The 13,382-nt window shown below is 39.8% G+C and overlaps 3 protein-coding genes across 3 annotated transcripts; 1 reads left to right on the top strand and 2 right to left on the bottom strand.

Moving 5' to 3' along the window:
* The first annotated feature begins 4,056 nt into the window (after positions 1–4,056).
* Positions 4,057–6,564, top strand: LOC136258715 (uncharacterized). The gene is made up of 9 exons (XM_066052056.1): positions 4,057–4,071; positions 4,961–5,054; positions 5,109–5,188; positions 5,313–5,345; positions 5,408–5,528; positions 5,914–5,979; positions 6,027–6,073; positions 6,118–6,263; positions 6,317–6,564. The coding sequence occupies exons 2-9, from the start codon at positions 4,971–4,973 to the stop codon at positions 6,514–6,516; spliced, it is 777 nt and encodes a 258-aa protein (XP_065908128.1). The 5' UTR covers positions 4,057–4,071; positions 4,961–4,970; the 3' UTR covers positions 6,517–6,564.
* On the bottom strand, positions 6,509–8,521 carry LOC136258714 (uncharacterized). The gene is made up of 5 exons (XM_066052055.1): positions 8,335–8,521; positions 7,344–7,512; positions 7,174–7,291; positions 7,003–7,125; positions 6,509–6,951 (listed from the first exon to the last, which is right to left on the bottom strand). Exons 1-5 carry the CDS (start codon positions 8,489–8,491, stop codon positions 6,667–6,669), a joined length of 852 nt encoding a protein of 283 aa, XP_065908127.1. The 5' UTR covers positions 8,492–8,521; the 3' UTR covers positions 6,509–6,666.
* Positions 8,522–9,443: 922 nt separating this feature from the next.
* On the bottom strand, positions 9,444–13,382 carry LOC136259392 (uncharacterized). Its single transcript, XM_066052884.1, has one exon. It carries the CDS (start codon positions 13,380–13,382, stop codon positions 9,444–9,446), a length of 3,939 nt encoding a protein of 1,312 aa, XP_065908956.1.

Below are 13,382 nucleotides of genomic sequence, written 5' to 3'. Positions count from 1 at the left end.
AATAAAAATCTATATCTACATATACGTAATACTTAAAATTTACCTAAGGTGGTCTAAAAGATCCCAGCCCGGGGAGGCTCTAGAATTAAAAATTCTGTAAGAACAGGACACAGCAATGCGAGCTGCCTGCTCAAACAAGGATCTTACGGTTTTCTTTGGCACTTCACAAGCAGTAATAGTCACCAAACCATCGAAGCAGTCTCGGTCTCGCCGGGTCCGCGGACACAGTCGCGGTCCTCCATGGCCTTTTTCGCGGCTTTTGGATGTATATAGCTACAGTAGATAGTTAATGATTGATCATTCCAAGCATCATAGTTCACTAGCTGGCTTTGTAGTTAGCGTCGGTGAGCTACAACCAGCTGTACAGCTCAGCTTCAGTTTTCATCATAACCGTTGATCACTAGGCTGAGTATACTGAATAGCTTCTCTCGCCTCCTGGACCTCGCCCTGTGACATTAAACAAATATTTAACAATATTGAACGAGATCTTACATACAAGGAGACTTACTGAACATCGCCTCACGCTGAAACAACGAAAAAATCTCGAGAGAAAATCTTAGAAAATCTCCACAAAATCTTGGAATCTATCAAAATCTCAAAATCTCCTTAAAATCTCAACATCTCCTTAAAATCTCAAAATCTCCTTAGAATCTCAAAATCTTTAAAAATCTCAAGATTTTAAAATCTCGTAGGCGATTTTACTTTGTTGCTGACCCCTCGAGTTAAGGTGGAGACTCAAGAAGCTTGCCGCGTTTGAAGCGGCGGGGAGAGGAAGTTCAGTCTTCCTTAGAAGAAGTACAAGCAGCAGTCGAGGTTAGGCCACTCCAAATAAATTCTCTGTTTCCCGTCCACCGCCCGCATCTAGTTACTGCCAGCTCTAAATATTCCATTATTCCGTATTCTTCCATTATTTTCCGGTTATTCTTGCATACTGATAGGCTCAGTAAAAGCCATCTTGAAACAGTGTCAGCTCACGTGTCAACAGTGCTGTTAAGTCAGCACAAACTTCACGTTTGTGTTGTTTTTGCAACTTACAAAGGAAGGAACAAGCTTAAGCATGCTTTTATGCAGCCTTTTTGGCTGTGCCAGGCAAATAATGGCTTGAAAAGCTAGCCAATCTTATAATGAAATAATGGAAATAGACCGCCCGCCCGCATGCAAATATGCCCTAGTCCAGGACGGGAAACAGAGAATTTATTTGGGGTGGCCTTAGCTGGCTACTGTGACATGTAATGTTATAACTAATGTTATATACAGGAGGAACGAAATGAATCAGGAAGGGACCTTGGCTATAGAATGTTGCATCAGCGTTTACTTCAGAAGCATTTTATTTATTTTTTAACTTTATTTAGGCTGTATGGTGTAAAAAAAATACCAAAGGTCTGTTGGTAGCAACCAACAGCCATAAAATACGTACAATTAATACTGACTACTTAAGTAATTACATAGTTACATGGTTAAGATTATAAGTGATTAAAATTGGTAGCTAGTTGGAGGTTTAGTTTGGTGACTTCTGGAGCATGGACATAAGTAATGTAGAGTGCAGTTGTTGTTTTCATCAGTTAGTCAGGAAATGGTCCCACAGATATGATTTCAGTTTAGATTTCAGCAAACAAACTGACATGTTTAGGTCTAGAATTGGTATGGCATTCTACAGGGATGGTAAACGATGAAAATAAGAATGTCGCGATATCTAGTATTGTTAAGATGTTGAGGTAACAAGAGTTTGTTGCTGGAGCCTGATCTAGTATTGGTAGAGTTGAAAGTGATGTAGTTATTGATGTTGAACTGATTAGTTGGTGATTTGATAGATTTAATAGCAAACAGTATGTCTTGAAGTTCAAATATGTACATTAAAGGAAGGAGCCTCAGATTTATCAAACGGTCTTTGTAACAACTATTGTAATCACTCAAGATGTATTTAGTGGCACGATGTTGTATTCTTTCAAGGTTTAAAATGTCTTTCATTAAGTGAGGATGCCAAACTTACGTACAGTAGAGTAACTGTGATCTTACCAATGATACATGCGCTGTTGATGCAGGGGTGGTCATAACGCACCAGCACAGGTGTGATATTGCTGTCCAGGCTGGCACATCTTTACAAGGGTAGTATGCACACCACATCAATCACACTAATAGGAGTGTGTGTGACCATAAATTTACAACTGGTAAAAAGCACTTAATGCATTTAGGAGTGGGACATGCCATTATCAAAGTCAACCACTAATCTCAGTATTATTTTGTGAAATGCTACATCATCTATGCTTTCACAATTGGTGTTACAATCCTGGAATGTCAACAATCTACAAACAGCACACAACACTATGTGTCAGTAAGCAACTTACCTACTTTAACATCTCTACTTAAACACTGTTTTCAAAATGTATTTAAAACCTATATCACCAATCATGGAGTTTGATTGTGGGTTTTAATTTCACTCAACTAAGGCTTACATGTTCTACAGTACAATATGTACTGGCCCCACTGATCATTAGTGCACAGTATTGTTATCCCTTTACTGTTGTTTACATTCTGATGTCTGATGACATAATTGAATGTATTTTATTTAGCTATGAGCTAATGGAAATCAATTTTGTTGATACAAACATATATACCAGCTTTGTACATTGATCTGAACTGTCTGTGTGTAATGGCTTAGCACAAAATGAGTTTATTGTCACGGTTATATTTATATAACACATAAATTCAATGAAATTGATACTTTACAATCCATCTTACAACTCCTCAATGATAAAGGATGCCCACAAAATACCTCTTTTAAATACTAGAATCATCTGTAATGGCAGAGAATAACTTTTCATGTATAAATATTGGTGTCATACACACCAATGTACAGTCACACTGCTTGTCTTATGTGTTTTACACACCACATCCTGAAAGTGTGACTGCACCCCAAGGTTGTGCTGCTGGTTAAGTGTGCTATGACCACCTGAGTTTTAACAGTGTACAGTCTAACCAATGTAGAAGGTGAATGAGTGGGGGAAAAAGTATGGCGAACCAGTCCAAGCATTTTGTATGCTCGAGCAGTGATGTCTTTGTAATGTTTATCCCAACTTAGGTCTTCAGATAATGTTAATCCAAGATCTTTATGAGAATCGACATGAGGTATAATTGAATTGGACATAGAATGAGAGGTGTCGAGTTTACGTTTGAATGATAAATGAATAAATTTCTTTAAACTAAAATCCAGATCAACATCCCTTGACCAAGTTAAAAGAGCAGTGATATCATCTTGAAGAGCCTTATGATCAAAGAGTGTACTAATATGGATAAAGCACTAGGCATCGTCAGCAAATTTGAGTAGTTGGCTTTCATGAATGTATGAAGACATGTCATTGATGTAAACTAAAAACAGCAAGGGACCAAGAATACTTCCCTGTGGAACACCAGAAACTACTGGAAGTAAATCAGAATAGCAATTGTTGATAGAAACCCTTTGATAGCGATTAGTCAAATAGTTCTTGAACCAAGACCATAGAGTACCAGTTATGCCCATTGACCACAGCTTGATCAGTAAGATACTATGTGACACTGAATCAAAAGCCTTGCTGATGTCAAGGTAAATAACATCTGTTTGTGAGGGACTGCTGATGATTTGATCAGTGAAAATTAGCATCTGTTGTAGTGCAGAACAATTTTTGGTGAAACCAAACTGGGATGGACTGATAGACTTGCTAATATGAGAGATAATCTTTTTAAAGATTAATCTTTCAAGAACTTTTGATACAATAGATAATAACGAAATAGGACGATAGTTCTTAACACAATTAGAATCGCCCACCTTAAATATGGGCATGATTTTGTGGATTTTCCAACAGGTTGGTAAAGAAGAGTGGTGGAGTGATTGAACAAATAGATGATAAAGTGGCTCACTAAGAGCTACAGCACAACTTTGTAGTACTCTAGGGGAGATGTTGTCAATTCCAGCAGATTTGTTGACATCTAATGAGATTAGAGCTTGATAAACATCTGCAACAGTAATGATAATTGATTGTAATGAGTTGTGTATAGCTGGGAGGTCATCAATCTGCATAAACTAAGGGTGGGAAGGTTCGTATTACCTAGGCAAGGTCTTACATCATAGATATACTAACTCCAAGTGCCTATATCTATGTTTATACCAAGGAGGTGGCACTCAAACTACTCTGATAATTGTCCTCGATCAAAGTGAGAAATGTCTTCGGTTTGTCAAAGGACAAAAGACTATTTTTTCAGTGTATACTTTAATGTGAATGTATATTCACAAAATAGCCTGGAATTTAGACAAGAAGGCTGATTTGACCGCTTTGTCTGAGGATGAGATTGGAGAATGGTGTATATTGGAGTGCCGCCCTCTTGTTACATGCATGCATGTGAGGATGAATGCAAATGCAGTGGAACCTGCCTTAACAGCCACCTCTCTACAAAGCCCACCCTACAATTCCCCAAATGAGTAGTTATAATGCACTTATCCACCTGTTTAAAACAGCCACTTCCCTAGAAATTGTGGTGACCGCTATAGACAGCTTCCACTGCAATTGTTTCATTGTTTTAACCCATCAGTGTAGTCCAACACCACAAGGCTGTATTGTAGTCTGAGTGCCATTGAGGTTGTACAGATCAGTGGGACAGGAAAAAGCAGCAAGTAGAAGTATACCAGTATCCCTGACTACGTAAGTCTGACATTGAATCTGATAGTGTGTTGAGCTTTGAATTGACTTGTCAGTGACAAAAATTTCAATTCTCACATGGGTATTTACATGGGCCTGTCATGAAAAAATTAGGTCCCTATTTTAGTTCCCCCAGTCCAAAAATATTGATATATTTGGACTTCACACCCAATAATTGTTTTCGCTCTGTTTTCAAAACGATAAGGCATTGTTCAAAAATATTAGATGACTCCACGACAGATTCTTTGTCCCATATAGTACTCCATAAATTTTACTATTACATGTTTTAGAGACACTGTCATGATGCTGTCAGCAGTTAATGATCCAGATGGGGCTTTAGAAAGAAAAAAGCATAAATTGAAAAGAAGAGAGTACCACAGCAAGGTAAGTGAATTTAAATAATTATGTACATGTAACATAATATGCACAATATTTAAGGGACCAGATTTTATATGGCACATGGATGGGTATGATAAGCTAAAACCGTTTAGATTTGCCATTCATGGGTGTATTGACGAGTAAGTTGTAAATGTGATTGTGAAGTATATAAAATTACGTTAAAACAATTCTTATGCAGCTACTCTCGTCGAATCTTATGGCTTCATGTTAGCCCATCTAATAATGATCCCTATATTATTGCAGGGTATTATTTGGAGTGTGTCAGAACATTAAAAGGTATGAGTCATTAGCTACTTGTAAGTATTTAACATGAGTATAGGCTGTCCAACTATTGTCAGATCAGATAGAGGGACAGAAAATTGCAATGTTGCATTTCTTCAGCCCTTTCTACGAGAGTCCTGTGATGATCAATTTAGAGGTGAAAAGAGTTTCATGTATGGAAAGTCTACGTCAAACCAGGTTAGTTGTACAATAGAACCTGAATTAATTAGGGTATAAACAAGGGGATTGCTGGTGGTGTTGGGCAAACTAATATTCTTCAAAAATTTTCCCTTTTGAATTAACGATGATTTACCTCAGATGATGATGTTGATGATTCATCCACCCAACTGTTAAAATTGTATGTAATCAGGGCACATCTGAAAAGCAGCCTGATTAGGCTGATTCTGTCTTCCCTGAAAAATAGTATTCTTTTATGCACATTTTGGCTACGTACCAGCTATCATTTTTGCATTGAACACGTACGTGTATAGCTAATGATCCCCAAAAGGAAGTTACTGAGGTAAACATACTTGAGTGACCATTTGTAATGAACATGGGTTATTTCATTTTTCTGTCATTTTAGCGAATTGAAGCATGGTGGGGGCAGCTACGAAAAAATGGTGCTGGTTGGTGGATGGATTTTTTCAAGGTACACGTACACAACTAATTAAATAATTAATCTATAAAATTTAATAGGAATTAAGGACTAATGGAGAATTGGATGACTCTTGTGATATTCAAATGTTTGTTAAACTGATAGAATTTATTTAAAATCTACTTTTAATAGGGACTGTTTACGTTTTTCTTTCATGTCACTGATTCAACAAGAGTTAATCATAATAGCAGATGAGTGGAACATACATACAATAAGGCAGAGTGCACAGAACCCAGGGGGAGTTCCAGATGTTCTGTATTTTCTTCCACATCAAAACAGTTCAGTGACAAATATGTTTTAATGATCATGTTTTGTATTATGTCTGTTTTAGATTGTCGGCCATACAAGCACCCTATTGACAATGATGACACTGAAGCTGCTGAAGAATACAGCTGCTTGAAACCAGAGCCTACTTCACCTGAGTTTAAGGAATTAGCTGAGCTACTCATGGCTGAAGCTGGAATTAATAGTCCCACTAATGCTGACGAGGGACTGGCATTATATAGACATTTAAAATCAGCAATACTTTGAATTGAAAGTTGATCTCTTTGAATAATCACAAATACAGTAATAACAGTAGGCAAGTTAGTTTGATGTCCTGATTAACTGCAAGATTTCAGCCCCAGATGAGCATTGCTTAGGCTCATATTTTAAGCAGGATTCACATACTTGTTGTACATGCTAATCTAAATGGCTGTATGTTGGTAACTTCTTTGTTAATAATTGCATCATTAGCTGGTTGTTGGTCTTGACATTTCTCCAAGCATGTTGCTGGCCATACAATTCTATCAATACGATGCCCAACGACCATATATCTGAAGCTTTTCCAACTACTCCGTCGAAGGTTTCAGGGGCTGCATAGTATGGGGTTCCCACACAACAAGCTTCTGTGAGTGTTGAACAACTAAACTTAACCTTTGCCATACCCATATCAGTTAAGTACACATGAAGTGTACTTTCTTCTACCTGTAACATATGATAACAGCTAGTACATAAATGACATCGTGCAATTCTAACCAGTATATTTGATGGTTTTATATCCCGGTGAATCATTGGAGGGCTCAAAGTATGCATATATGTCAAGGCTTGGGTAATCTGCTCAGCTATGAAGTTCCTGTTACTCACAGTTAGCTGCTTTTTCTGCATGCAGAATCATACACAAGTCATTGTGTTAACTAGCTAGCATACTTCAGTGAACAGTAGCTTGTACAAGTCACTCCCATGAACATAGTTGGTCACAATTTGAATGCTGTTGTCATCACACGTGTAACCCATGAAGACTACGATGTTTGGATGGCGAAGAGCACTATTTGACATAGCATAACATCTTGATCACATAAAGCTCAAGTTAATATTACCTTAATGCTTTTACTTCGTCCATATGGTCTCCATCTGCCCTTTTGTCTAGTTTAAGTTGCTTGACAGCAACTTCAGTTCCATTTAGATGTGACAAATACACCATCCCAAACCCACCCTCTCCTAATTTTCTCCCAAGTGAGATTTGAGTGCCAGACAACAAGAACGGATCTGTGTGCAAGAACATGATTGACTGTCACAGTGATATTAGCATGTGCATCAATGATTACATGCAACAGTTGTACTGGTCAGTTTTCACAAGAGGCTTCCATGTTCCCCTCATACCTGTAAGTTTAGTATTGCCAAACAGATAGTCTATTATAACAAGCCTGATAACATCCTACTGTGAGAGCAACTGCATACCTACCAACTTGTACTTAAATACACAAGTACAGTGTTCTAACCCATGCTGGTTGTCAATGCCAGTTAATTTTAAAAAGCCATTTCAGATGTCCCCCATTGTGTGATGACCCCAGGATTATGATACTCAATTGCTGAGTGTGATATCATATATGCAGAGATGTGATTAGGCCATTATTAATACATTGCTTGTTCCCGTCACCTAGTGCAGCACAAACTGATGTTAATGGGCAATAATCAGTTGCACACTAGATTGTTCTAGCTATTTTAGTGTGTGACTGCATTACTAGACTTCAAGGTATGCAGCCTGTTTAACAAGAGTGGAGAAACTCCAACCACTCAACTAGTACATGTTTATGTACATATAGCTATATAGTGCATTTACCTTGACAATTGAGTCATACATAATGTATCTCCCTTAAGCAATTGACTCTTTAACATAATAGTGCATCCACGTGATCAACATTAATAATAATTATAAAATTTGGTGTGACTATCTATAATCAGATGTGGGTGGTGATAGTAAACAAAGAATGAAATAATGATAGCCTAACAGTATCCAGTCAAACAGCAAACTATAGCTACAATATACTAACATGCACAAAATTACAAACGCGTTTAGCAGGGATATACCTTTGCTTTTCTTTGTCACTTCTAAGTTTCCTGGAGCGCCTTCACTGACTTCTATGACTAATGGCCGCTTATCACATATGTCTGCTGATGAATGATTCATGGGGTCTTTGTTGCTGCCTATGTGTGTAAACTTTTCTGCGTTGGAATCTTTTTTCATTACATATTCTTCTAAAGCATTTTGACCTTTGTCACACTAAAAGGTGTGCATGCTACAATACTAAAGTGCATACGTAGTTTACCATGTGCACATACCTGAACACAGTAAATTTTAGTTTTTGATGGGTAGTATCCATGGACATGGATGTACTGTGCTAAACTCCCCGATTTTCCAGCAATCGAGTTCATAAGTTTACTACCTTGTGGGTCTACCAAAAAGTACTCATATCTCTCCTCATCAGTACTGGCATTTGACTCTGCAAAGAATTGTTGCTTGGCCATTCCCACTATCTCTTCATATGTAGCTGCAGGGCGTAGTGAAATAGCAACCATTGGATCCAATTCCTTGCATCGTGTCCCACATTGCTTGAGGTCATTGAATTTCATACTCCCCATGGAAATCTAAAAGAATAAATACACCATGCAGTGAGTGAATGTACACCCCATTATGCCCCAGTTATGATTATGATCATTAAAGTGAAATGAATTTCAGGACTGGGTCTTGAAACAATCAGCTCAAGGGCAGGCCAATGAGTGGCAGAGGTACCAAATTGGGTGGTAAAAGTGTTGAAAATTCATTCTATTATGGGAGCTGGGCATTGTCCGGGAAAATTGCAGCATGAAATTAAACCAATCATGCAGTACTGGTAAATGGACAATTCACAAGTGCAAAAGTACCATTATGTATACATATAGACCAGGATCTAAGCTCATTTGATACATTCAACACTTACCTTTGTAGGGAAGGGGAGAATGACGCTTCACGTTGATGTGATGTACAGGAGCAGGAGGAGTTGACGGACTACTAACACTACACCAGCACGTGTTGACTCTTCTATTATTCACGTGACCCAAAACTCAACCCCACAAGCGAAAACACAAAACAATTATACAATACATGCCTAGGCCTAATACAATGCTAATAATAATAGTATTATATGGGTTGTAGTTAGTCAATCATCGACATCCTCCGGGGCCACGGTTAACTGATTAGTCCAACTCTTAATTCGTACGCGAGCCCTTGCAGCAGCATCTCTGGTTGGTCTCTGGTGAACAGGCTCAGAACTAACATCGTGATCATTGTCCTTATCAGTATCTCTGTTGTCATCACATGTTGTAGGCTCACATGGGGAACTCAACTCAAGAGGGTACAACTTGGCAATTGGTCGGTTTGTTCTCCCTGTGCTTGTCCTTATTTTGGCTGCTCGAGCATATCCATCAAGGCCTTCCATCAATTCTTCGATCACAGCCAAACGCCATTGTAGTCTGGGTATATCATCATGCACCAGAACGACGTCCCCCACTTTCACTGATTGTTTAGAAGTACCTGTAGCCTTGTATGCCTCTCGGAGGGAAGTTAAATATTCTCTCTGCCATCTCCTCTGAAAATGATTCAACAATAGTGTTTGTCTGTTGACCTTGTCACGCAGTGATGTACTGGATAAAAAGGTAGGGTCATGTTGTTCCTCTTCTACGGCTGGGTAAGGTAACATAGTCATGCGTCGTCCATAGAGCAGGTGCGATGGTGTCAATGGCTCAGGGTCAGTCACATCTGCTGATAGATAGGTCAGGGGGCGATCATTTAGTACTGCTTCAACTTCAACTATTAAGGTTTGTAGTACCTCCAATGTAATAAATGACTTTCCCAAGACTTTCCTCAATACCGTCTTCGTAATACCAATCAACCTTTCCCAAAACCCCCCGTACCAAGGGGCACGTTTGGGGATAAACTTCCATCTCACGCCCTTGGCATTCAGGGATTCTCCTAGCTTATCTGAGGTAAAAATCTGTTCCAACTCCTTACTCGCAGACACATATGTAGACGCATTATCGGATATCATCACTTGGGGCAGTGACTTACGTGACACAAATCGGCGGAATGCTCTCAGAAAGGTTTCAACACTCAGATCACAAACTACTTCTAAATGGACTGCCCTAGACAGACCGCACGTAAATAAACAGATATATACCTTCTCTTCAGTTCCATTGTTCTTCACGTGCAGGGCTCCGGTGAAATCTACACCCGTAACATCAAACGGCTTACCCTCCTTAACTCTATCAAGTGGCAATGGCGGTGGTTCTGGTACCATGTAGGGTTTTCCTGATACCTTACGGCAGGAGACACACTTTCTGATTAGTTGCCTTACTAACTGTCGAGCCGAGGGGATCCAGTATCCTTGTCTTATAGACGTAACTGTTCCAGTTACACCTGCATGAAGTTGCTCCTTATGAACAGCCAACACTATCAGCTTTGTCAAGGGATGATGTTTAGGTAGTAGGATAGGAAACTTGGTGTCAGAATCTACATGCGCGTTATGGATCCTCCCGCCACAACGTAAATAATCAGAGCTGTCCATGAACAAACGTAGTTGTCTCACGAGAGGTAATCTCTTTCCACGTTTAGCCCTAATGTTCAAAATTTCCTTGTGGAAGGTGGTGTGCTGACAACTGTGGATCCAGAGAGTAAGTGCCTTGTTAGTTTCATCCACGGACAGTGGACCAATATGTCGCTTGGTGGGATTCCTAGTATTATGGACAAATCTGTAAACATGAGCTGACACTCTTAATACTTTCATCAGTGAACTATACTTTGTAAGTTCAATAAGGTTGTGAATACCTGAGGTTACTGTGTTAGGTAGGTCAGTAGCACTGGTATTTGTCTCCATGACATCGTCATCCACTTGTAGGTGTAGGATCTCACTATGATTCCAAGCAGGCCAACGAGTTTCATCTGTGAGCCACGGTGGGCCTTGTTGCCACAAACACGATGAGTTTAGCTGAGCAGCACTCAATCCCCTTGTTAGTAAATCTGCCGGGTTGTCATTGGTTGGGCAGTAGAGCCAAGGAATATCTGGGAATGTCTTATTAATCTCTTGAACTCGGTTTGAAATGAACTGTTTTAAGCGTTTCTTACTGTACAACCAATGAAGCACAATTTGGCTGTCACTCCACAGCTTAACTGCGTATTTCTGAAGTAGGTGAGGAAGAGATGAAACAACGAATTGAGCCAGTCTTGATGCGACAACAGCAGCCATCAATTCAAGTCGCGGAAGTGTGTGTGGCTTGAGCGGTACCACACGTGATCTGGCCAATACAAAGCAGGTGTGCTCACCAGTTCTAAGAAATGCAATGGCACCATAGGCCTTCATACTGGCATCTGCAAACACATGTAATTCTACTGGCTGGGAGTATGTTGGTCCAAAGTAAAATCTAGGTATTGTAATCTTACTGGTATCTTGTAGATCCTCAGCTATCTTCCACCATCTGTTTGTGTGTTCTGGGAACAATGGGTCATCCCAAGCGATACCTGATCTCCATAGATCCTGCATTAAAATCTTTGTTTGAATTGTGACCGGTGACAAAATTCCTAAAGGATCATATACCTTTGATGAAAGTTGGAGTACTAAACGTTTAGTGACAGGTAGTGGTACTTCTGTGTTGGATAGAAACTGTTTAGGGGTGAAGCTAATGGTGTCAGTAGCTGTGTTCCACAACAATCCTAATAGGTTTACAGTAACATCACAATCAGCTGTTCCCTCAGCCACTGTAACAGCTTGCAGTTGTGAGCTGTTAGATGCCCATGATCTCAAATTGAATTGGGCTTGTGTCATTATGAATCGGGCTTCTCTGTAATACTTAATAGCTTCTGCTTCGGTACTACATCCACTAATGACGTTATCCACGTAGAGATTCTGCTTCATGTCCTGAGCTACTGGGCTATCCCAAGAATTCAGATGATGATGTAGTGTGGCCATAAGCATAAATGGGGAGCTGGTAGAGCCAAACAAGACAGTTTTAAATCGATAAATGTCAAGGTCACTTTCTGGATCAGATGGTGATGATAACCAGAAGAATCTGGTGTTGTCACGGTCGGACTCATCCAGCCTAACATGTAAAAAGGCCTTCTCTAAATCTGTAGAAATTCCAATGGCATGGGAACGGAAGCGTAGGAGGATAGAGCACATGTCTGTTGTGAAGGATGGACCAGTTAGCAAGCAATCATTAAGACTGGGGTGTCTAGCCTGACGGTAGCTACAATTGTACACGATTCTGATCGGTGTTGTCGAGGAAGCTTTACTAACCGGGTGATGTGGTATATAGTGGACATCCTTGGTAAGTTCTGGTGCAGTTACCTTCTCGATGAAACCTCTTTGTTCTTGTTCCATAATAATTTTCCCATATAGGTGCAGCAGTTCAGGAGTGTGGCTGAGTTTGCGAGCTAAAGAGCGGGTCTTGTTTTTGCAAACTGCATAGTTTGAAGGGAGGGGTGGATATTCTTGTTTCCAAGGAAACTTCACACGGTATGCACCATCCTCTTCTCGCCTGATGCAAGATTGTTGGTATCTCTCCAGAAATTCGTTCTCTACTTCTGCTGTCTCAGGCTGTGTGACATTAGCAGATTCCATCATCCAAAAGGTCGGAGCATTGTTACAGTCAGTAGCTGGTGTGGAAACATGAAACATACTGGCGTTAGTAGTAGGAGCTGGTGGAACAACAAGTGGTCCAGACAGAAGGTAACCTAGTTTGGACTGCATTGCAGTAGGTCCATTACCTCGCACAATGTGGTCACCCACGAACTGCCAGTAATAATCAGCACCAATCAATAATGAGATGTAAAAGTTACTGGATGTTGACACTGGGTTGGCTAGCTGAAGTCCCTGTAAGTGTTCTATGTTTATCAAGTGAGTATGATACCTGTTCTGTAGGGGTGCCGCAATGACTGGGACCAGTAGAACTGATATTGGAATAGATTCACCTGTCAGTGTCTCAACGTTGACTGTAGCATTGTCCAACTGTTTGGTCAGGGTTGGTTCTCCTCCAAAGGTAGAGATATTGATGTGTTCAGTTTGTTGAGGAGATATCATTAGCTTCTTGGCTAGTTGGTTAGACAT

The sequence above is a fragment of the Dysidea avara genome, chromosome 6, assembly GCF_963678975.1.
Source record: "Dysidea avara chromosome 6, odDysAvar1.4, whole genome shotgun sequence".
Classification (NCBI taxonomy): Eukaryota; Metazoa; Porifera; class Demospongiae; order Dictyoceratida; family Dysideidae; genus Dysidea; species Dysidea avara.
The sequence above is the reverse complement of the archived record's forward strand: the minus strand, read 5'-3'. Positions and strand labels throughout refer to the sequence as shown.

What these genes read in the sequence shown, in the direction of transcription:
- LOC136258714 (XM_066052055.1), bottom strand. Translation starts at nt 8,491, where the DNA reads ATGAAAAAAGATTCCAACGCAGAAAAGTTTACACACATAGGCAGCAAC. An exon ending in ACAAGCTACTGTTCACTGAA is followed by an intron (nt 7,126 to 7,173) that starts GTATGCTAGCTA and finishes TTCTGCATGCAG; the next exon opens with AAAAAGCAGCTAACTGTGAG. An exon ending in TAAAACCATCAAATATACTG is followed by an intron (nt 6,952 to 7,002) that starts GTTAGAATTGCA and finishes CATATGTTACAG; the next exon opens with GTAGAAGAAAGTACACTTCA.
- LOC136259392 (XM_066052884.1), bottom strand. Translation starts at nt 13,382, where the DNA reads ATGTCTAACCAACTAGCCAAGAAGCTAATGATATCTCCTCAACAAACT.
- LOC136258715 (XM_066052056.1), top strand. Translation starts at nt 4,971, where the DNA reads ATGATGCTGTCAGCAGTTAATGATCCAGATGGGGCTTTAGAAAGAAAA. An exon ending in GAAAGTCTACGTCAAACCAG is followed by an intron (nt 5,529 to 5,913) that starts GTTAGTTGTACA and finishes CTGTCATTTTAG; the next exon opens with CGAATTGAAGCATGGTGGGG. An exon ending in GGTGGATGGATTTTTTCAAG is followed by an intron (nt 5,980 to 6,026) that starts GTACACGTACAC and finishes AAAATTTAATAG; the next exon opens with GAATTAAGGACTAATGGAGA.